A 23,646-nucleotide genomic window follows, 5' to 3' on the forward strand; every position below is an offset into this window, starting at 1 on the left:
TTGGTATCACTTGAGGACATAATCTAGACAGGCAGGCCAGTTTGTCAGGGGAAGTGGGAACCCTGCCAAAAGAAACATGTTTGTGTCAGGGGAAGTTGTGGCCGACAAGTGCAGACGGCAGGATGGTGAGCAGAGACACGCTCTCCAGGGGGTGGAGCCAGTCGACACGAGAGAAGTACCAATTTGTGCCTAAGACTTGCCGAGTAACTACATCAGAATGACATGTGTCACTCAGTGCTGGCACAGAGCTCAGACTCTCCGCCACCCAGGGAGGGTCTTTGTGCCAGAACCTCTGAGGAAACTGCTGGTGGGGTGTATGAAGAATCTTGAAAATATATCCATCCCCCCATTTAGAAATCTAGGAATTGATCTTCCAGAAGCAGAGAAGGATGCAGGCAGTGGCTGATGAATGCGACTCCTCTGTCCAGCATCAGAGTGCTGAAAACAGCCTCAGTGTGCAACAGTGGGTATTGGGAAAGCAAACCACACTCCATCTGGGAAAGGCTTTGCTAAATGGGGGGAAACAAAACAGTGTAAGCAATTTTTTTTTCAAAATCTTGAAAGTATGCATGCACATGTGTCTAGATAATCAAATAACAGCACCTCTCTATGCTCTTCTGGGACGACATTTATTATGGCGAGATTGAGTGCTTTTAATTTTTCTCTTTTTTTAGCAATATGCTTGCATTAATTTTATCATTAAAACTGGTGATAACACAGTGAAGGGAGAAATAGAAAACCTTAGATCAATGGTAACGGAAAGATGACCAACAAATCAGAGGGAGGAGGGAAATAATAAGTGTTATTTATGGAACATGTAATAGTTCTTGGGTCCTGTGTCAGATGCTGTGCCTTCATCCTCTCCTTTAGTCTTCACACAAACCTTAGCTGTAGGCCATGGGCTCTGTTTCCAGCAGGGAATCAGAAACTTCTCCAGGGGTGTAGGGTCACACAGTGAGAGAGGGGTGGGCATTTCCACAGTTCCGTCTGCTTCCAGCCCATGCTTTGGGCTGTGCTGCTTTGGTTTCTGATGGATTATCCACATCCTCAGGGACTTTCTTGAGAGCAGAGGTTGGTATGTCCATGGGCTGGATCTTCATTGCCAGCCCCTCAGGGCACAGGCAGAGCAGGGGAAGCAGCAGCCATCTGGTACATGTGTGTGAGCCTGCCTCTGGCCTGTCCTGGCTGCCTCGGAAGCCCAGCCCCCAGGAGGTGCACCCATCACGTAGGCGGAAGCTCTCCCTGCCCACCTGGCCACCTGCCCCAGGGCCTCTTTGCCAAGCCACAGTGCTGTGTGGGCAGCAGGAAGGCAGAAAGAAGGAAGTGCATGATCTCTACCCCATTTTTGATTTTTTGCTGTTACCACTTTAATACCTCTCAGTCTGTGCCAGGCCCTTCCTGTTTTCAGCCCTCTCCAAAGATTGACCCTCCTCTTTTTCATTCCACGGCTCTGAGGTGGGCTGACCCTACCCTCCCCTCCTCATTTTCCAGAGGAGGAAACTGAAGCACCAAGAGGTTACAAGTTGCTCAGAATCAGTTACTGAGGCACTTGAAATTGCCAATGTTTGATCACTTTTGGCCAGTAAATGCCAAGTCCATGTGCTTCAGCTTAGTAGCAAGTGGAGGTGCTGAGATCTGGACCCAGATAGGCTGTTTCCAGAGGCTGTGGGTTAACAGTCCCCTGGCCTCTTCTTTGACAGGGGTTTCTAAACCTTTTGATGAAGTGATATTTTGGCTGCTGGTCTTTCTTCATTCTGCTCATGACACCCTGTTGACAGTCCCATTTCCATGTTGTCTTCGGCTCACAGGGAACTTACGTATTTATGTGGTCTTGCTTATATAGCTGGATGAGGGTACACCCCACCCCACCCCTGCCAAGCCAGCCCTGCTCCTCACCCAAGACCATATTGAATCCTTTCTCTCAGAATATATGAAGGTTGATTGCCATCTTAGCAAAGAGTAGCTCTGCTGATGTGCTCTCTCTAGCCTCCTTAGCTCTCCACCCTGCCTTTGGCATCACAGCTAGCTGTCCCTAGGTCCTCGTACTTCCTTTTAGCCAGTGCTTCTAATGAGAACACGAACACACACACACACACACACACACACACACACACACACTTTTCCTTTTGCTTGTCTCTGGTGTGGTGAAAAGTCATATTTTCATGCATCATTTACTGAAATTCAGATACTTTTAAATGTTTTTATGAGTCAGTGCTCCAGATCATGGCCTTGCATACATTCCATCACCAGGAAATGTTCCTCGGTGACCCTGTGACTCCTTCCACGTGGGTGGTCTCTGGCCATGGCTGCATGATGAGGAGACAAACCCACTTTGCTGCAGCTCCAAGCGTCTTTTTCTGAGTTGTCTCCTTTCCCTTGCCCTTCCACGTTTGCCTTTGCTGCTTCCCACCCGCAGTAGAGCCCGCTGCCTCCTCCCAACCCTCAGGGGAACCGGACTTATTCTAGTTACTTCATCATTCATTGCTACAGAGGTGCTGCTTTTTTCTGAAAAGGGGCCAGTAGACCAAATAAGTTGTGGAGCCTATGTTCTGGAACAACTCTGCCGTAGGAGGAAATGCCATGCCTTATTCCATATCTGTGATACAGGGATGCTGCCGGCTCAGCTGGTGATGGCTTAGGGGACCACGTGCTGCATCTGCTCCGTTCTTCTCACCTCCGTTTTTTGCCTCTGCCTCCGCCACTCAGGCACTCTCTTCTTCTGGACTCGTGGGCAGCATCTCTACAGGTGGCCCCGGCCCATTTCCATCCAAAAGTTCTGGTATAATAGACGATGAGAGGAAATAGAATGGACGTGAAAGTGTGCTGAACAGTCAAGGCTCCTGAGCCATGTAAGGTGGTGAGTGGTTAGTTACCAACCAAGAGTTTCCCTTTGGAGTTAGTCATCTTCATTCGAATCTCTTTCCCTGCCCACAAAGTCAGGTGCTTGAGATGCTAGTCTGTAACCATGAGTGTTTCTTTTCTCTCGCCAGGAACTGAAGCTCTCTTCCCACGAGGAGGCCTTGTCCTTTGTGTCTCTGGTCGACGGCTACTTCCGGCTCACAGCAGATGCTCATCATTACCTCTGCACCGATGTGGCTCCCCCGTTGATCGTCCACAACATACAGAACGGGTGTCACGGCCCAATCAGGTTGGTTCTAGGTCCTTGTCTGTTGCCTTTGGTGGGGAAAGAGCCCCAGCTTTAGTGATGGGGCGCGTGGCCTCCTTTGACACAGATGTCCTCGGTTGTTAGCTTGGGGCCAGTTGGTCATGTTTGTCAGTACTTAAGTGCAACCTTCTTTGCCATGCCTGCCCTCCCCACCTTGGTCAGGCCTTGCTGCCATCTCTCACTTGGATTCTTGTAGCAGCCGCTCAACTCTTCTCACATACTCCTCGTAGCACACCCCCTCCTCTCTCCACAAGCGATGGAAAAGTGCCACACTCCCTGGCCTCTCGCTCCACCAAGCACCGTGGATGATTAAAGGAGGATAGGATCCAGCATGTCAACATCAGGCAGTGTCACAAACACAATCCTGTGATCGCTGGCCCAAAAATGGCAGGTGAATGTGTGGACTTTGAGGTTAAAGAAGTCTCCAGACTACACCTTGTCCCATCTGCATCCAGAACTGGTAGTCTGTGCTTGAACAACCCTGGGTTGGCAGTCCTAGATGACAGCCCTAGCCATTCCAGATAGCTGCACTTGTTTTACGTGCAGTTGAGGTTTATTCCTTTGTCGTTTCTCTCCATTGGCCTGTGGTCTGACGTTGGCAGTACCATGAATTCCGTTAACTCCCTCTTAGGCCACACAAGCACCCTTCACGCACGGGAAGACAGCTGCTATGCTCCTAAATCTCGTGTCTTGGACCAAAATGTGTCTGTGGAAGCATCAACTCAGCCGCCTTCCACGTTCCTCCACTGTGAGCTCCTAGAGGAGGGCACCATCAATCGTGCTTGACACTTTTCTTGGCACCCGTAGCAGGGCCTGCTGCGTGAGAGGAACTTGGTGTTTGTGGAACGGGTGCCTGCTTCCTCCACCTGGGAGAGAGATGCGTTGCCTAGGGAATGTTCTTAGAGTAAGCAGCATTCCAGTAAGATTAACCTGAGGAATCGGTGAGGGTGGACCAGGCCAGAGCGAGGGAGGGAGTAGGATGACAGGCAAGCAATGACTGTGTGCAAAGACACGGAGGTGTTGGAGAGCTGATTGTCTACCTTTCTAAAGCACCGTGACCACATCACCAACATTTAGCGAGCACTCAGTAGGTATGAGCAATCTGATACATGGGTTTATTTACTGATTTATTTAACCGATGCACCCAGGGACAATATTGCGGGTAAGCCAGGAAAGTTCCTTCTCCCGGCATCTCTCTAATCCTCATTTGATTTATTCATTCAACATGTGAATATCGAGCACTGACTGAGCCAGGCACGCTGTGATTACTGGGGATATAGCAGTGGACAAAGCGGCCCCAGATTGCTGCCCCGGAGCACATGTTCTAGTGGTTGGGGTCCCGGCCACTGCGTTCTGGTAGCTCCTCATCACCAACTGTGGGCAGAGCCGGGCCAGCATGTCTGGGTACCGGAGGACATGCAGGGCTCCGCGGCCCGGGCAGCAGGCTGAGTCCTCCTCTAGATCTTGGAGGTTTGATGGGTCTCAAGCTCCCCAGGACCTCAGCATGCCACACATGCGAGGGGCCAGGGGACTGCAGCGCTGAAGGCAGGGTAGTTAAGGGATGTGGTTCACAGGCCCCTCCTTGGTGTCAGCTCTTCCTCTCTTGCCCCATCTCCCCCTCCAGCACAGAATACGCCATCAACAAATTGCGGCAAGAAGGAAGCGAGGAGGGCATGTACGTGCTGAGGTGGAGCTGCACCGACTTCGACAACATCCTCATGACCGTCACCTGCTTTGAAAAGTCTGAGGTCAGTCAGGACATTGGTTCGGGCCAGGCCATATATGGCCACAGGGTGGTCCCGGAGCTGCTAGAGAGGACCACTCTGGGGATGGGCATACAGAAAAAACAAGCCTCCATGTGGTCCCTGACATGAGTTGGCAAGAGAAGCCTGCTCTCCAAAAGGACCCTGCTCCTTTCCCTCCACAGCCTCCTCGCCCCCTGGGGTCTAGGGCAGAGTTGAGGGCCCCCTTGGCCCTGGACGGCAGGGAGCAGCCGGGACACCAGTCCCTGGCAGACTCGTGAGGAGTGTGCGATGACATAGAGTGGGTTCTTTACGGCTCCATGCTGGGCTGATCACAGCCCCCAATCTGTTTGCAGTCTTCTCTGTTACAGACGGTGCCAAGAATGCCATGCACCCTTAGGGCCCGCAGCTGTCCCCACGTGCTGCCTTCAGACACTTCACACAGAGAAACCGCTGCCCCACATTGTAACAGAGGTCTAGCAGGAATGCTGGTGAAGCTGAAAAGCCAGGCCTAGTGCCAGGGAAATCGTGAAGGCCGCCGAGGCATGAGGCAGCATCCTTGACCTTACCTCTCCAGACCACCGACGCCCTGCTATTCATGCCATTTGTTAGTGCAGCGGTTCTCAGCCTGTGGGCTGTGACCCCCTTGTGGGTCAAATGACCCTTTCACAGGGGTCGCCTGATTCATAACAGTAGCAAAATTACAGTGATGGTGTAGCAACAAGCATCATTTTATGGTTGGGGGTCACCACCACATGAGGAACTGTATGAAAAGGTGGTCGCGTGAGGAAGGTTGAAAAGCACTGTGTTAGTGGGATTGGGCTGCCCACATCAGCGGGGCGCAGGGCAGGGCCTGTGAGGAAGCGTGCTGGCCGGCCGGCCGGAGGGGCCTCCTGCGAGAGAGGGAAGAGGGTGCAGCAGCAGGAAGCCGGCACTGCTGGCCGGCCTGGGCAATGTGTCCAGGGGCCGCACTGCCTGGGCTGGCTTCTGTGCAGCTGGACCCGGGGCTCAGAAGCCATTGGGCCTGTTGCCTTAACAGGGTGCCTGATCCCTTATCCATCCGTCCCCAGAGGAGGTTTCATCTTGCTCTCAGTGATACGGCCCGGAGTCCCGTGCTGTACCAGAATGTCAGGGACTCAGTAGCACGGCCTGCCTGCTGTCAGTCACAGGCAACCATGGGCATGCTGTGTGTTGTTGTGTGCCAAGCAGTTGATCCCGACTCGGCAACTTTGTGGGACAGAGTCGAGCACCCTACGAAATGCCCTAAGCCGAGTTTATCACGAGAGCAGACCACCAGGCCTAGGAGGCGCTGGGTGAGTTTGACCCCTGACCTCACCGGCATCTGAGAGTTTGACCATTGCATCCCGGAACCCTCTATAAGACGTGACAACTCCTGTTCATTTTAGCTCACTTGGCACCAGCATGTTCTCAGTGTAAGTCGTACAGGCCCCGGGGAGATGGGCGGGAACATCCGCAGTGCATCCAATAGGAAACTGAGGCGCTGGGATTCTTCAGTAACTTGTCTGAGTTAACACTCACTCGTATCCACTAAAATAGTTTCCTTTGCACACCAAGTGCTTGAAGTAAAAACTTGGGCTTAGACCTGCCATTCGTGACCTCAGAGAGCCCTGGCAGCTGAAAAACAGTTTCCACTGTGGCCCTCCTGCGAAACCTCTGCAGCCCACAGAGGCCTTGTGTGAGGAGGCAGCCCGGGCGTATTCACTCTGTTCCTCGGTCTAGCAGGGCCTTCTCCTGGGGCTCTTTAATCTTGCTGTCTGTTGACTGATCGTTGGCAACAAACCTCTTGGTCTTGTGAGTCATTTTAGGTTTCCAGGTCCCTTGCGGTGACAGTGGGGTGTTTATTCGGGCCCTCTAAGGGACCTGTTAGTGGACCCCCTTTTAATCAGGTTGGTTCTGGTTGTTTCTGCACAGCAGGTGCTGGGCGGCCAGAAGCAGTTCAAGAACTTCCAGATCGAGGTGCAGAAGGGGCAGTACAGCCTGCACGGCTCGGCGCACAGCTTCCCCAGCCTGGGGGAGCTCATGGGCCACCTCAAGAAGCAGATCCTGCGCACGGACAACATCAGCTTCGTGCTGAAGCGCTGCTGCCAGCCCAAGCCCCGAGGTGTGTGTCCCTTTGCCAGCCCCGGGCCACATCCCGGCCCCGGGGAAGACTGTCTGCCCCTCGCTGTGACTTGCCCCCAGTTTAAAGGGCATGGGCCCTCCCCGGTCTCCACTTTTGTCTTGTTTTTTGTTACGGGTCTCCCTGCCCTCAATTCACATTCCACTGCTCACCCACCAGCATAGCGTTTCTACAGAAAAGATGGACAAGAGAGGGCTGCACAAAGTTGGTGGGAAATCCTAGTGTATCTCGCTGCATTTCCCCTCCAGCTTTTCCCAGTCTCTCAGCCTGCAGAAAGGGGCGTGCGTCCTTGAAATGCCGTGAGAGGCCCCTGTTACTGGCTTACTGGTGTGAGAGAGGGATGCGTGCAGCTGCTGTGAGGACCAGGTGCTGCGAGTCACACCCAGGCCCTCTTCTCGGAGGCCCTGCAGCAGACGTCACAGACAGGTGTTGTCACTGTCATCTGGTGGGCTCTCTTTAGGCAGCACAGAAGTACGGGGATGAGGGCCAGCCACTGAGTCACCTGGCTCAGAGAGGGACACTTCAGTAGCACAGAGCTACTCTCTGCAGAGAGCTGTCTATGCAGAGCCAAGTGGCGGCGAAAAGTAGAGACTGCAGAAAGGTGCTGGGTGGCCAGTGTGTTAGGTAAAATGGGAAAAAGGGGGGCTGAGTTTGAAGAGGGATAGATTGCAGATCATGAGGGGCCTTGGTTGCCACCCAAGGAGCTTAGTAGACTTGACCCTACAGGCAGGGTTAGCCTTGCAGGATCAAGGAGTAAAATGGGTAAGAGGGGGAACTCGAGGGCTCTCTTAGGCTGGGTTGACTAGAGAAACAAATCCATGGACATTCACATATGTATAAGAAAGAGCTTTATATAAAAGAGCAATTGTATTGCTCTTGAGGAAACTTCCCAGACCAGTCCAGCCCAAGTCCGTAAGTCCGATATTAGCCCATATGTCCAATACTAGGCCATAAATGTCTCTTTAGACTCACACAGCCATGCAATGTTGTTGAATGCAGGAAGGTCACAGGCCAGTGGGTAGAAGGTCATGTGAATCTAGTGGCAGTGGAAGCATCTTAACACTGGTACTGGTCTCCACGTGTCTCCTCCAGCTCACTGAGTGTCTCCACGGAAGGAAAGGGAATGCAAGAGAGAGTGGGTCTGGCCTCCAGCGAGCTATTTCTCTCTGTTGTGCCTCCAAATGAGGTCATCAGGCAGCCACCTGATTGACAGTTTAAACTCCACTCCTTCACTCTTAAAATCCTCAAGTTGACACCAGATTATGTAACTCCACAGTCAGTCACCTCTTGCAGATTGACTTCACGCGTGTCATTTTACAGATGATAAAATAGGCCCAAGGATGAAGTCATTGAGTGCCAAGGTCAAAGAGGGGTTTGAGGGCCAGATCCACCCTGAAGCCAAAACCCTTGAGGTTGGTTTTCTTGATGTTTCTCCGCCTTGAGATGCTGCCCAGCAGATGCCAGATGTTTCCTGTCAAGGGCTCTGGCCCCAGAGAAAGGGCAGTGCCGTGGCTTCTAGGCCCCTGGTAAGGAGTAGTACAAGAGCCATAGAGGAGCCCCTGGATGGAGACACGGCTGGTTCTTTTACGAATGGCACTTAACAAGTTTGTGCAGAGGAACCACTGCCAGGGTAGAAAGCAATCTAGGCTCGGGGGTTGAATCATACTTTGATCTCTGAGCAAAGGGACTCGTCACTGAACTTAGTGACCAAGGAAGGGCTTGGCCTATACCTCATATAGGTTTTCCTGCTAGTTCCTTCTGGAAGATGTTCTGCAAAGGTGCTTACACAACCGCCACACAGCCGTGAGATCTCTAAAACCTGTTTGCTCACATCAACTCATCTGGTTATTAGAACATTTTTCTTTTACTTGGCTAGGAATTAGTGCTCTCGTGGTGAGGGTGAGGAGTTTGAGGATATGAGCCATTGGGAGAGAGAAGGTGAAGGCCAGCGGGGAACTGAGACCTGATGTCTTTGCAGGGCTCCAGTGGAGAGGTCTCTGCCTTAGAAAGCAGAGCCTGGAGCAGTAATGTGGATGAAAAGCACAAAAATGAGGTGACCCCCTCTCTCCTGACTACTGTTGAGGCCCCCAGAACTGAGCCCTAAAGGAACTTACTGTCTGTCTTTCCTCTTGATTATAAACCCAGAGACCCAACCTGGGCATCACTCTTCACTGGGTGAGGTCCCTTGTATAGGCCCTCTGGACGCCCTCTGCCACTAGAGAAGTGGGGAAATCATGAGAAGCAGAGAGCTGGTCACTCTGGGTCTTCCGGCTCCTTTGGCTGCCTAACCTCAGAGGCTGACAGTTTGCCCCTGGCCTGGTTTTCTCACTTGCAACTGCAACCAGGAAATTACTCGTGGACCAAATGCCAAGGCGAGTGCAAAGGTAGGAAGCCACTTGGAATGGGCGTGACCATGGAGCAAGCCTACTGTGTCTTCCATTTTTCACCCCTAAGAGTGGCCGTGGGGAGATCAGGTTCAGGAAGTAGGTAAAGGCCCAAGGGAGTGACTGAGCCCTCCCTCCCACTGCTGCCCTCATGCCCTCAGCTGTGCAGCCAGGCTCTGTGCTTGGCATCCACAGCCAGCAGCTCCAAGGTTAGGCACGTCTGCAGATCGTTGGCCAAGGTTTAGAGAACCAGGTAGTGCAACAAGGGTGAACATGCCTAAGGTGTAATACTGCCGTAGTGCTTACCAGTTACCAAGCCTCTGCACACACACCCCAGGCACCGACAGGACCCCCATGGGTGTGCTTCATTATCTCTCACAGCTGCTTGATGGCTGGCACAGCTGTTAGCCCCATGTACAGTGAAAATCACGTGCATAGGACTTACTCCACTCCCCAGCTTATACAGGTGACCCTAATGCCCAGTTCCCTAAGCTTCTATGCAAATAATTCTTTCACAGATGGCCCCTTCTCCCATTCTCTCGACGTTTCCACACGGCTGTGCTTCTGTGGGGACCTTTCAAAGTCGCCCTGTCTTGATAGGGTTTCTCCTTCAGGGCAGGCCTGAGTTGCCTGTTTTCCTCTGATTTTACTCCAGGGATGGAGCCTGAAGGGGGGAGTTGACTGGAAAAAGGAATGCCCTGTGTATGACCACAAGGAGACAGCTCTATCTGAATCGAGTTTCTGACTCCAAGTTTGTACCCTCCACTAGGGCCAGCTAGTGTTGTGGGAAGGAGAGGCTCAAGTCTGGGGCCTACTGGCTGCCTGGCAGGGGCAATTTGTTGTCTCATTCAGAATCTGTTTTCTGAGATCTGTAACGGCAAGAACAGCATCTTCTTCCCAGGATTGCCAAGGGATAAACGTGTTAATTGCATGTAAAGCTATTGGACACAGAGAATGGTCATAAAAATGTAAGCTAGAAGACAGCGGGGAGAGGGCAGGAGAGCAGCTCTACCTGCAGGGCATGGGGACTGAGAGGCCACAGCCAAGTCCCTTGGCCCCCTGTTGGGGACATGGGGCTATGCAGCTCTTGCCGCCTGGTGGCCCCTGGAGCCCTTGGTTCTCCGTGATTTTCTTCTGGGAGCGTCCTGCCGTTCAAACCCGAGAAGCAGGATTAAACTTGCAGTACAGGACAGAGGGAGGGGATGCTGGTTAGTTGGCATCTCACTGCTGTTTCTGTGCCAGTTGAAAACAAATCAGTACATACGTCAAAACCCTCAGGGGTTCCCAGCACGCCTCTGACTGCTCACAGAGTCTGGAAGGCCGTCTCTTCCCTGTGTGGTAACCTTGCAGCTCGCAGTGGCTCCCCGGCAGCATGACAATTTCTGGGGATTATCAGTGCCCGACACCTACCGACGGGTTTAGTTTGCAGGTACAATCAGTAGTGTGTGGGTGCTGGTCCACTTTGAATCTGGACATTTAGTGTTTGTTGAGTGCCTCCCCTCGCACTGCTGAGACCTGGGAGTTCAGGGACTTTCAGACAGGACTCTCTTTCTGAGGCACAAAACCAGGGCTTCCTAATCCTCCCACCTTGGTTCCCATTGCCTCCCAGGCCCCACATGCTGCTGTGGCCTCTGGTTTCAGCTCTCAGCGCTCAGATCCTCCCTTGAGTATTCTTGCGTGCATTTAGTGAACGCTTCTGGATGGCCTACTGTGCACAAAGCTGAGGATAAAGCAGAGCGCAAGATAGACCGCCACTGCTTTTCTTAGGTGTTTAGACGTCCGTAGAGATATGTTTCGGTCCTCTGTCCCTGACGCTGACCCTGCTGGGGCCTGTGTCAGCACAACACGGCTTGCCTGCTGTGGTAGCTTTACATTTGATCGGGGGATAGATTTTGACTGTTATTGATCTCGCCTCATGGTGGGCAGGAATCCTGTCTGGTTCAGCACACCATTGCTGGTTGGGAGTTGAGGCCTTCACCGCCATTCACAGACTCTCCAATCTCTTCACAGAAATCTCAAATCTGCTGGTGGCTACCAAGAAGGCTCAGGAGTGGCAGCCCGTCTACCCCATGAGCCAACTGAGTTTCGACCGGATCCTCAAGAAAGATATTATACAAGTAGGTCCTTGCTGCAGGTCTGTGCCCAGCACTGGTCCCACCTCCCCATAAGGAAGTGCCCGAGGGGCTTGGGAAGGTTGAACTCTGGGTTGGCAGATCCTGGTAGAAAAAAGAACAAAGAGACTTTCTGATCATGATCACATCCATTCAGTGAGTGGCTTACCATCTAATTGACTTCTCTGATACACCTTAAAGAAATGTCTTCCTTGGAAACGTGTATCTGTCAGGCTTTAGGGGGCTGGCTAGCAAGGCTCAGACCATTCTTAGAGTGTCCAGGGTGAGTGCCTTCTCTTCCTCCCCCCTCACATCTTGGGTCCAGCCCGGGAGCATTTACTTAGCAAACAGAGGCTGTGCTACCCTCAGGAGGTACAGTCCAGGGCGAAGGGAGACTCGTTTCTGTTTCAAGAGGATAATTACATGACCAAGAGCAAATTTCTAAGGAAAGGAAGCACAGCAGAACTCAAAAACGCTGGACACCTTTCCCAGCCATGGGAGGACCAGGATGGCTTCCCAGAGGGGGAGTGGCGTGGAGGGAGGCTGAAGGAAGACCCTGACAAGGGTTGTGTGGGGACACGTGGATTGCTACTGAATGCTGTCAGCCTGGTGTCAGTGACTTGGCCACTGACGTAAGTAACCTTTCTGGGGAAGAATGAGTATTCTGAAAGTATCTGACTTTCATGGGATGTTTGGGGAACACAGCTTCCCGTAAGCTCTGGAGGATTGCTTCGTGACTAGTGCAGCTTCGTGAGTGATGACAGGCCCCTGCCAGGTCAAGGCGGCTAGGCACATGTACCGCCATTCTCCTTTTGACAGATGACAAATGGTGGTATTTGTGTAAATTAATATTCCTGGTTAATGATTATATAGGATTCTGGGGGTCGGGGGCCAGGACCAAGTCTCTAGGGATTAGCCCTTGTTTTCTTTCTGCATTCACCAGGGGTCCTAGGGTAAGAGAACTGAATTGGAAATCTTTGTGGACTCATGTCACTAGTGGGGCAACACCTAAGTTTTACGAGACACATTTTTTGGCTTCCAAACACCCAGAATTTATACATCAGAATTATTGCCACTAAACTCAGAAGAAGCCTTAGAGGCGGGCGTACGAAGGGCCCTACACAGGTTGTCTCATTTACCCCTTAGACCCCCGTTTTGATGACGTCAGTTTTCCTTTTTAGTATCATTATGGACTTGTGGATTTGAACATTGATTGTTTTTATCCTTGACAGTTTGCCTTACCGATGCTTACGTTGTCCCCATTTTGTCCAGAAGTCACGAGGCCAGGTTGACACGTGCCCTTTGACCAGATCCTGGTCTGTTCCACCATAGCCTTTGGCTGTGTTCATTCCTTTATTCCCAGGCTGGTCTTAAGACATTCTTTCCATCCAAGACCTGAAGACAGGCACGTACAGAGGGACAATTGTACACACAGCACCAACCGCAGGGTTGGTTTAGCGATTCTTTCTGTCTTTAAGACATGTCCTTGGGAGACACAGACAAATGGCTTGTGTGAAAGTTGAGCCCTTGGGCCGTTCTTCTTGCTCACCCCGTTTTTCGCTGTTGCTGTTGGCCTTGATTCGGAGTGGGGGCCCTCCGTGCTGCCCTGTGTAAACATCGCCCTGACCTTCTGCTTCCTCCCTCAGGGTGAGCACCTCGGGAGAGGCACACGGACACACATTTACTCAGGGACCCTGCTGGATTACAAGGATGAGGAGGGGATTTCCGAAGAGAAGAGAATCAAAGTGATCCTCAAAGTCTTGGACCCCAGCCACAGGGACATTTCTCTGGCAAGTGTCTCCTCCTAATCTGACCCCTCTACCCTCCCATTTCCAGAAGCCCGAAGCCACAGTGGGCGTGGAAGACCCTTCATCTCTATCCGCGCCCTGTGCTCTTTAGATTAATCTCGTAGTCAGAATGGCTTCCACTCCAACCTTGGCCAGGTTACTGAGAGTGTGTTGGGGCTGAGGTGGGTGGAGCCGCCTCTCACACTTTCCCTGCCCATACCATGTGCTTCCCATTCCTGGAAGAGAGGCCTCCCGAGGCTGTGCCCCAGAGCCAGGACTCCAGTCCCTGAACTAGACCGGGGCTCTCATTTCACAGTCAGGACAGGTCACACCCCAAGGAGTAAAATGACCTGACCAGGATCCCACATACTAGTAAAAGGGTAAGGGCACGTCCTTGGTTTCTCTTATTCGAATTCAGTGCTGAATACTATTACTTCCAAGAGTGGGCAGAGTGCGGACAGTGAGCACGAGGGTCCAAAGGGACAGACACCACGTAGCTCCTCTCACCACCGTTAGGCGTTCTGGATAAGCCCTACATCTTGGCCAGTTACGCTCACAGGTAGAAATGTCAGTAGGGCAGCCACTGTCTGGAGCGCCGGGGCCTTAGGAGCAGGTTGGAGGGCTTGGGAGGTAGTGAGCTTTCCGGGTCTGTTGGTTTCCCACTCGGCCTAGCTCCTTTGGGATCAGCATGGTGGAGGCTGACCCTTGTCCCCTCTGTCCTGCTCTCCCACAGGCCTTCTTCGAGGCAGCCAGCATGATGAGACAGGTCTCCCACAAGCACATCGTGTACCTCTATGGCGTCTGTGTCCGAGATGTGGAGAGTAAGTGTGCTGTTTGCAGGGGTGCTGGGCCCTGGCTGGGAGCGTGCATGCTGCAGCTGGTCTGCAAAGATGGCTGCAGGTCCTTAGCTCCTTCAGGTTGCCTGGGCTTCTTGTCTGTCCTTTTGTAATTTGAGGAAGTGGAAGTGCTTAGCGAGTGACTTCCTTGAGTTCAGAGCAGACATGGGACTAACACCCACGTGTTTTTCACCCTGTCCTCCAAGCGTTTGCTTCTCACCAACTGCAACCTCACACTGCTAGACCTTGGGGTTGAGATGGGTAAAGCTGAGTCTTTACCCTAAGAGTCAGAGTAAAAGACTCTTTGGGTAGGCGAGGAAGCAGGTGAGTGTGGGCCTGAGCATTGTGGGGCTGGCCTGTGAGTGGCTTGGGGGAATTGTCTGCAGGGCAGCTCTGCCCGCCCCTGTGGTTGGCTGCTCAGAGGATGAACCTTTGGCCCACAGCTCGACATCTGCATTTTGCCTAAAGCTGCAGCGGACTGAGACGGGCAGCCTCTGCCATCTGTGTTTTCACAGCTGGGGAAACTCAGTCTTAAAGAACTGAGACTCAGAAGCAGAGATTGTTCAGGGTCATTCAGAGTGAACGTACAGAAGAGCTTGGGCTTGAACTCCAAGCCTTCTGTCCCTCCCACGGATATTGGCGTCCTCTCAGGCTGAGTACCTTATACTAACGGGGGCTTGGGAGCAGGTGAAGCACTGACCCAGAGAGACTCGAGCTTCCAGAGACAACCCTTTTTGTGCCTATAGATATCATGGTGGAAGAGTTTGTGGAGGGGGGACCCCTGGATCTCTTCATGCACCGGAAAAGTGATGCCCTCACCACACCATGGAAGTTCAAAGTTGCCAAACAGCTAGCCAGCGCCCTGAGTTACTTGGTAAGAAACATCCCCGTGTCCCTGGTGGTCCCCGCCAGAAGTAGTGTCCCAGGAGAGGGCAGCAGGAAGAGCATCCTAAGTGGGCTGAAGAGGCCCTGTCCTTGTGTTCGGTGGGACCCAGGGCTCGTTGGGGAAGCACAGTTGTGCCTGGGACCGAGGTACTTACTTATTCTCTGGGAAATTTGGTAATTTGGGGGCCGCGCTCTGTGCTCACACCTGAATCCCGGGCAGAGGGAAGTTTGCTGGGTCAGAGGACTGGCTGCTGACTGCAGTGTGTGGTGCAAGGAGGAAGAGTACAACGCTTACAGAATGCAGGAATAAAGCTGTGTCAGCAGTAGCTGACACTTTTGGGTGCTTTCCCGGGGCCAGCTTGTCAAGTATTTTACAGAGATTGTAGTTACTTGAATCCTCACAAAAGCCCTCTGAGGTGGGCTCCGCTGTTACCCTACTTTACTGCTGAGAAACAGAGGCTGCAGGCCGTAATGTGACGTGGCCGGGTCATGCCAGATAGCTAGCTAGTCGGGGGGAGAGCTGGGCTGACCAGGCGGGGCTCTCGCCAGGCAGCGAGGCCTGGTGGAGTGGTTCTGGGGACACAGGGTGGGAGGAAAGATGAGCATCATTGTTGGCAGGTCGGGTGAATGCTACCCTTGCTTCTCTGCAGGAGGATAAAGACCTGGTCCATGGAAACGTGTGCACGAAAAACCTGCTCCTGGCCCGTGAAGGCATCGACAGCGAGTACGGTCCATTCATCAAGCTCAGTGACCCCGGCATCCCCATCACTGTCCTGACCCGGCAAGGTGTGTGCCCTGCTCGCCGAGGGTCAGCCAGGGAGGCTCTGAGAGAGAGGGGTGGCCTCCCTGTGGGGAGGGAAGGATATGGTGCTTAGTAGGATTACTCCCCCCGGCCCTTACGGAGCTCACTGGGCAGCAGGAGAAGCAGAGAGTGTGCCGAAAGCACGACTGGTCCTTGTCCCGAAGGGGCTGTGAACAAGACTGTAGGGTGGTGCACAGGGATGCCTCTTGTGTCCCCCGGAGTCAACAGGGGCCTCCACTTTGTTCCCTTTAAAATCCACTCATTGGGGGAGGGGTTCGAGAGTCACCTATCTCCCCACCCTGAGCTATGCTGTGGTCTGTTTGCATGGTGAGTTGTAGAGCCAGGAAAGGTGCCTTGCACGGAGTAAGTCAAAGAGGGGTTACATTTGGAGAAGCGCCATGTTGGGAAGCACACTGCGACATCTGACTCCAGGACAGATGGAGAACGACTTCAGTGAAGTGAAAGACTGGGTTCCAGCTCTGGGCAGAGGGGACCAGTGTCGTCTGGATCTGCCCTGTCAGTGTGTGTGTGTGTGTGTGAGGGGGCACGGCACTGAGGCAAGGTGACGCAGGGTCATCGTCCAGGGCACTGCCTCCCCTGGAGCGAGCAGCAGGCCATCGGGTACTGGGAAGGAGGAAGGCAAAGGCCGCAAGGCCACGTGGGTCTTGAATGTCCAGCCCAAGCATGGTCTGCTCCCTAGTCTTCCCAAGAGTACTGGGAGACGCCTGTGCTCGTTGAAGGCATGCTTCCTGTCGAAGTGGCCAGGTTGCTGCTCAGACCCTTGGTCGGGAGCAGACACAGGCAGGTGCAGCTTGACCTCAGTCTCTCCCCCCTTGTTCTCTCTGGTCACGAAGGAAAGAAAGCTTGGCCCACCTTGCAGGCAGGTTGTGTGGGGCTTCTGAGGTCAGCACATACGTAAGTCCGCGTAGGTTGGCCTCTTCTCCCATCCTCTGTTTCCCTGGCTCTCCTTTTGTGGGGTGATGACCTCCACCCTGGGGTGCTTTGCTGTTTCTCAGACCAGGGCTTTGGAAGACTGCTGGGTGCTTGTGATACACAGACACATGTGCTGGCCCAGGGCAGCCCTGCTGGAACAGCCCCAGGGCTGAGGAGCCAGGAAGGGTGCCTGCTGAGCCCCCGAGACCTGTGCTGCCATGGTCCGAGCTGAGAGTTGCTGAATGCAAGTCTTCCCTTGGGCTGAAGGGTGTCCCCAGTGCACCCGGTGGCTCCAGCAGCAGCCCGGTCAATGCTCTGTTGTCTTCCAGAGTGCATAGAACGAATCCCGTGGATTGCGCCCGAGTGTGTTGAAGACTCCAAGAACCTGAGCGTGGCCGCTGACAAGTGGAGCTTCGGAACCACCCTGTGGGAAATCTGCTACAACGGCGAGATCCCCCTGAAAGACAAGACGCTGATTGAGGTGAGCCTCTGCTCTCTGGGGTTTGGGCTTTTGAGGAAGCCTGGCCCTGGGAAGAGGCGAGCACAGGCGTGCGTTGCCTCCGCAGTTTGGTGGCTGTGTGCCCCTGGCAGCGTTAGTTAATGTCCCCGAGCCTCCGTTTCATCCCCCACCAAGTGGAGCTGGAGAGCAGCTGTTTTGTAGGGTTTCTCTGGCAGTGGTGGCACAGCAGACCTCCTCAGTGAGTCATTGGGGTCGTAGTACTTAATTCGTTCTGAGTTGGCAGCATGTACTTCCCAGTGCCTCCTTCTCAGCAGAATGGACACAATGTTTATGATGTGCCCACTGTGTGTCATTCAGAGATCAAGGAGACCCACGCCTTGCCTTCTGGTAGTGGGATTAGGTTACAATAACAATAAGAAGGGGTTGGCAAGTAATAATGGAGACAAGTGCTCTGAGTGCTAGATGTAGCAGGGTATTTATCTCTCCAACCAGGGAACTGAGGTGCAGGTAGCCCCAGATACTCACCCAGGTCCGCTAGCCAGAAGCAGAGCAGGTGAGGAATGGACCACTCTCTTCCTTACCTATGGAGAAGTAGGGACGTAAACTCCTGAGTGGTCCGAGTAGCTGTCCAGGATTCAATTGACTGCGTGAGCTTTGTGTGCTTGAGGGGAAGGCATTGCTGTCGGGCAGGGGACTACTCTGTGCGAAGGTACATTTCTGTTGTGGGAAGCAGGCCATAGTATTGCTTGCCTGATTAGAGCAGGAGGGTTTGGAGAGCAGCAATGGGACCGGAGTGGTGAGGGTCAGAGTGACTGGGGCTAGATGGTTAAAGACTTCTGAGTCCCCGACTGCATGGGGGTGGTCAGAGAGCCAAGTGGGACTAGATTGTCCTGGCTGCAGGTCAGCATCTGGGGTGGGGAGGTGTGGGGACCAAGGAGAAGTGCTGGGCAGGTCATCTGGGGGGACGGGTGGGAGAGCTCAGAAGAGCGGGAGGAGGGTGCTGTGGTAGGAGGCACTGGAGAGGTAGCAGCGGTCCAACTTGCCAGTTACAGGTAGTGCTGGCGTGGCAGAGAGGAGTGAAGCTACAACCAAGGAGGAGACCATCGGGTCTATGAATCTGCTAATTTTCAGCTGAGCCTTTTGGGAAGCTCGTCTTATTTTTCAACTTCCTGAGGGAAACAAAGGGGAAGGATGGGGCTTTCTACTCCCGCACAGAGTTGAGGTTTCAGGGACTCACAGGGACAGCTCTACCCTGCTCTATGAGTCATCTGATGTGAGGTGCAGTGGACCAGCTGGCCATGGGTTTAGTTGGGTATTGAGGCAACAAAAGCCCAGTGTGTCTTCATAGTGTTGGTCAGGCGGTGTTTCTTGAGCACCCGCTGTGTGCCATGGGCAAGTATACAAGGATGGGGTAAGGAAGGGCCCAGAGAGGGTGTCTGTGGGCCAGAATCCACTCGGTGTTTGGTGACAACAATACCTGCCTCTCCGCCTTGGAGCAGGGCAGGGCAGGCACTGGACACAGGCAGGATGGCCCACAGGGGCCAGAGTCGGTGGGGGGAGGAGGGCAGGCCTTGGCAGCCAGCAGCTAGAGACCACAGTGATTCCACTGAACTCTTATTTTTCCTTTAAACTTTCATTTCATTTTAAAAGTGGCATCTAATTAGTTGTTTCTGGACTATAAAAAAATAGTGAGTGGAAGAAAATGTGGACGATAAATTATAAAAAGGAATTATCAGTCACCATCTTACCAACCTTGGTCACCGGTTACATTTGTGTTTGTTTTTTTAACTTTTATTGTTGTTAGTCTGTACAAGGGGGCTTCGAAAAGTTCATGGAAATATTGAATTAAAAGATAATAGAAAATTTCCACCAAATTTTTGTATACCATTGTATTTTTCAAACAATAGTGGGACCGTGCTAGGTAAATATCCCGAATGTTTTAATTTAATACTGTATTTACTCACAAGATTGAATAAATTCAACAAAGAAAAACCAAACTCACTGCCATTGAGCGATACCTACTTATGACTGAAAGTACTTTAGACTTTTTAAAGCAAATTTAATGTGTTCGTTGTTTCATTATACTTAACTAATTTTATATTTAGCACTGAGATTGTTTTGAAATGTCCAACGTTACATCTCATTCCTCAGGAAATCAATCTGTGTTTATATCTAGTGTGTTACTGGAGGGTTTACTAATGAGAATTAAGGAGCTAGAGGATGTGGGAAATCCAATGACTTTTTACACCAGTTGCCAAATTATATTCCAGCTTGATTCTGCCCATCCTCCTGGAGGGAGGATCACTTGGGCATTGGCGTTTCCCCAAGCTGGGCTCAGGCTAGGTAACTTGACACAGAGATGCTGGCAACTGAATGAAGGGTGGGTGGCCCCTTCTGACGTGGGGCTAAAAGGTGCCTGGGTATCACCTCTGGTTCCTTCCCTTCCAGAAAGAGCGATTCTACGAGAGCCGGTGCAGACCAGTGACCCCATCCTGCAAGGAGCTGGCCGACCTGATGACGCGCTGCATGAACTACGACCCCAGCCAGAGACCGTTCTTCCGAGCCATCATGAGAGACATTAACAAGCTTGAGGAGCAGAGTAAGAGGCTGCACAGGCCTTCAGGGCGGGAAGTGAGGCGGAGCGGGAGTGGCAACCGCTCACTTTGAACTTGTCTTCTTCCCTCCTCGTAGATCCAGACATTGTTTCAGAACGAAAACCAGCAACTGAAGTGGATCCCACACATTTTGAAAAGCGATTCCTAAAGCGGATCCGTGACTTGGGAGAGGCAAGTGTCTACCCAGGCAGACTGCTGACAGAGTGGTCCCGCTCCCCGTGCTCCCCGTCTCCCTCCCCAGCAGGCGTCTGACTGCATCTTCTTTGGATCACCTTACCAACCAGGGAGTTTGTCTTTTCCACTGAAGGTGCACAGTAACGACATGGGTAGACCTGCTTGTACACATGACTGGATATGTATTCGGGCATTGGTCCCCTTCCCCCAAGACTTGATTTTTCCTTGAGGGGTGGAAGAGAGTGGAAAGATAGATAAGATTAGATTAGATACATGAAGATAGAAAAGACTGTCTCCGACCTTCTTGGACACACCCGCCCTGGGGGGTAGATTTACTCAGAGTGTGCCAAAAGAGCAGACCAACTGTTCCGTTGGAGCGGAGTTTCCCCACAGTTCCAGCTCCTGGGATTTGCATCTTCATACGGACGTCCTGCAGTTGACATCATGAAGCAAAGACTGCATCCTCTCCGTGCATCTGCAGGGGCCAGGCCTCTGCATTTCCACAAGCAGGAATGCCCTCAGTGTCTCGTGTTTCACTACCGCCCACCTGCCCCCCGCAGGCTCTGTCCCTCCTGTGCATTCTGAGCAGGGTCAGGAGCCGGAATCTGGAGTTTGGTGACCCAACTCCATGCCCAGTGCTCTCTTCATCGACTCTGTGGGGCCTCTCCTGCGGCCAAGATCCAGGCCTGTCAGGGCAGGCGACAGTCGTTCTCGGGGTCCAGATAAAACCTCCTTTTCCTTTAAGGTTTCATTTCCAGCCCCATGGAAACTGGGATGGATCTGGTACTTCAGCAGTCCCTTTGTGTTTCCTTGTGGTAGCTCGTGGTAGAGGGGGTGGTGTGTGAGGACAGGACTAGCCTGAGGGGACTGGGCTGGGGGGGCAGAGCCTGGGAAGAGCCCTCGGTCTAAGGCAGACTGTACTGGATAAGCCCTTGCCTGCTCTGATGAACACATGCTGCTTTCCTTTCAGGGCCACTTCGGGAAGGTTGAGCTCTGCAGGTATGACCCCGAGGGGGACAATACTGGAGAGCAGGTGGCTGTCAAATCCCTGAAGCCCGAGAGTGGAGGCAACCACATTGCTGACCTAAAGAAAGAAATTGAAATCTTAAGGAACCTCTACCATGAGAACATCGTGAAGTACAAAGGCATCTGCACAGAAGACGGTAGGCTTGCAAAGCGCCTTTGCATGTGGAGGCCAGCTGACCTTCGGGTCTTATCTGGGCTACGTGGCAGCACCAGCTGACAGCCCCAGGGGCTCTCGGGGCTTTGAGATGGGAAACCGCCCCCAAACCACCTGAACCCACTATGTGAAGTCGGTCCCAACTCATGGTGCCCCGCACAGAGTTTCCAAAAGAGCTCTACAGGAGCAGGCAGCCTCAACTTTCTCCCCTGGAGGGTGTGAACTGCTGCTCTTGTGGTTGGCAGCCCAAAGCGTACCCAACAGCACCACAAAGCGGTTCACCTTCCTTCTAGCCCTGGGCTCCAGCGTCGTCTGCCCGGGTGTCTGTCCCCCCACCCCACAGGGCTCCGTCCTCATTCTTCTAGACATTCATGCTTCTGCCACATGAAACAGATTTCCACCCCGACACACGTGCACCTGCCTGCCTTCCCTGGCTCGCCCCAGCCAGCACTGGCTTTTTATATCTTACTACATAGGCTATTTGCATTTCTAATTGTCTAAATCAAGGTGGCAAGTAGTGTTTACTAATAGGTATATCAACTTGCAAGCCAGCACACCACTCATGAGCTTAAAAATCAGTAGAGAAATTATGTGGCTTATAATTCAAAATACCATTTGTTTACTGGTTCACAGCTCACAGATAAAAACCAACAAAAATCCATTCCCCAAAATGTGGGAATTACTCAAAATAGCCCCTTCCCCATGTGTCAGCTTCCTCTGACAAGAGCTGCCCATGGAGCACTTTTCTCTCTCTAACACCTGCCATTTAGAGCCGGGTCCGAACTCACAGGTGAAAGGACATTCTCCTGGACCCACTGCGCATCCAGAGTCTTACCTCCACTTGTTCAGGATGCCAGCAGTGTGAGCTCAAGGCCCCCTCCAGGCTCCCTGACTTTCACCTACTAACTCTCACTGCTGCTTCGGGTTTGATAACTCACTGGAATAACTCACGAAACTCGTAGAAGATAATTCTGATTACACAGTTACTGTAACAAAAGGATGTAAATCAGGATGAGCACAAAGAAACAGCTCACAAAACTCAGAGTACACTTCTGATTACAGATTCACTATAGCAAAGACTGCAAATAAGCATGAGCATAAAGACGAGAGGAATGAGGTGGGTTCTGGAAGGGCTCCCAGCACAGAGCCCCCATGTGCTGAGAAAAGAGACGCTTACCCTCTCACATACATCAGTGTCTTTCACCAACCCGGAAGCTCATTGGGACTTCCGGCTTCCAAGCCTTTATTGGCTTGATTGCATCGGCATGATAGGGGCCACAGTGCGTATGCATGAGTGAATCATGCACCCCTCTATCCCTGATTATCAGCTGATACCAAGCCACAGGTGATCCTTCTGGCTTGGCCTGCCTCCCACTCTTACCTCACATCGGCCGATGTAGTCTTTAGGCCCAGACAACAAAAGATACCTCAGTCACTCAGTGAACTCCACGGGCCATCTCTCAGGAACCAGAGACAAAGGGCAGGCTGTCCTCTGACTGGTGACTCATCCCCTCTTGGTAGATGTGCAGATGTTCACTGCACAGGCTCCTGAGCTCGGGGGCACAAGAGGTCAAGTTGCTACCTGTGGTCACGGGGGTACAGCTGAAATCCTTCCGGTCCTTGGTCTCTAGGTCCTTGCCCTTGACTTTCCCACAGACCATCATTTGACCACTCATATTTACGGGTGTTTTTCTAAACAGGAGGAAACGGTATTAAGCTCATCATGGAATTTCTGCCATCTGGAAGCCTTAAGGAGTATCTTCCCAAGAATAAGAACAAAATCAACCTTAAACAGCAGCTAAAATATGCTGTGCAGATTTGCAAGGTAACAGCATGTTAGAAATTTAAAATTCAGCACTCTGCCCTGGGCAATTGTTTAGTAATTAGACTATAAATAGGAAATTATCTAATAATAGCCTGAGTTTATTTTGCTCTGTGTTATCTGGGTGGCAAATTAGTCTGTTTTGGGAATGAACCTCCTCCAGTGATCAGCAATACATAAACGGTTCTTTAACTTTTAAAATTCGAAGTGGAAGACACAAAATGCAATCTCAAATAACTCTTAGCCATGCTGCGCTCTGTTTCTGTTCCTTAGGGGATGGACTACCTGGGTTCCCGCCAGTATGTGCACCGGGATTTAGCGGCAAGAAATGTCCTTGTTGAGAGTGAGCACCAAGTGAAGATCGGAGACTTTGGTTTGACCAAAGCAATAGAAACTGACAAGGAGTACTACACGGTCAAGGATGATCGGGACAGCCCCGTGTTTTGGTAACTGAGTCATTTGGCGTTTGGTTTCATCCAGGCCTGTAGGCTTTGCCCTGCCTCCGTGGGCCTTTCCTCCGTATGTTAATGGGCTCACGCATACCAATTGTGCGGGGACCCAGGGTCGTGGGGAGTCGAACCGACTGACTCAGCACCAAACCAACAACAA

The 23,646-nt window shown here is 52.3% G+C and overlaps 1 protein-coding gene across 3 annotated transcripts in view; it reads left to right on the forward strand.

The window, feature by feature from the left end:
• Positions 1-23,646, forward strand: part of JAK1 (Janus kinase 1) — an 85,086-nt gene that overhangs the window by 56,912 nt on the left and 4,528 nt on the right. For 2 of the 3 annotated variants that reach the window (XM_045292167.1, XM_013003832.2), the window contains exons 9-22: positions 2,991-3,148; positions 4,791-4,914; positions 6,841-7,030; positions 11,443-11,549; positions 13,190-13,333; positions 14,064-14,151; positions 14,913-15,040; positions 15,702-15,837; positions 17,116-17,267; positions 19,695-19,845; positions 19,938-20,032; positions 21,006-21,198; positions 22,916-23,040; positions 23,311-23,483. In XM_045292167.1, the coding sequence (XP_045148102.1) occupies positions 2,991-3,148; positions 4,791-4,914; positions 6,841-7,030; positions 11,443-11,549; positions 13,190-13,333; positions 14,064-14,151; positions 14,913-15,040; positions 15,702-15,837; positions 17,116-17,267; positions 19,695-19,845; positions 19,938-20,032; positions 21,006-21,198; positions 22,916-23,040; positions 23,311-23,483 (1,964 nt within the window). The remainder of the gene's footprint in view (positions 1-2,990; positions 3,149-4,790; positions 4,915-6,840; positions 7,031-11,442; positions 11,550-13,189; positions 13,334-14,063; positions 14,152-14,912; positions 15,041-15,701; positions 15,838-17,115; positions 17,268-19,694; positions 19,846-19,937; positions 20,033-21,005; positions 21,199-22,915; positions 23,041-23,310; positions 23,484-23,646) is intronic. The other variant, XM_045292168.1, reaches the window with a different exon arrangement.

This window comes from Echinops telfairi, unplaced genomic scaffold (genome assembly GCF_000313985.2).
Source record: "Echinops telfairi isolate 266 unplaced genomic scaffold, ASM31398v2 ScPeMD7_443;HRSCAF=831, whole genome shotgun sequence".
In the NCBI taxonomy this organism is placed as follows: domain Eukaryota; kingdom Metazoa; phylum Chordata; class Mammalia; order Afrosoricida; family Tenrecidae; genus Echinops; species Echinops telfairi.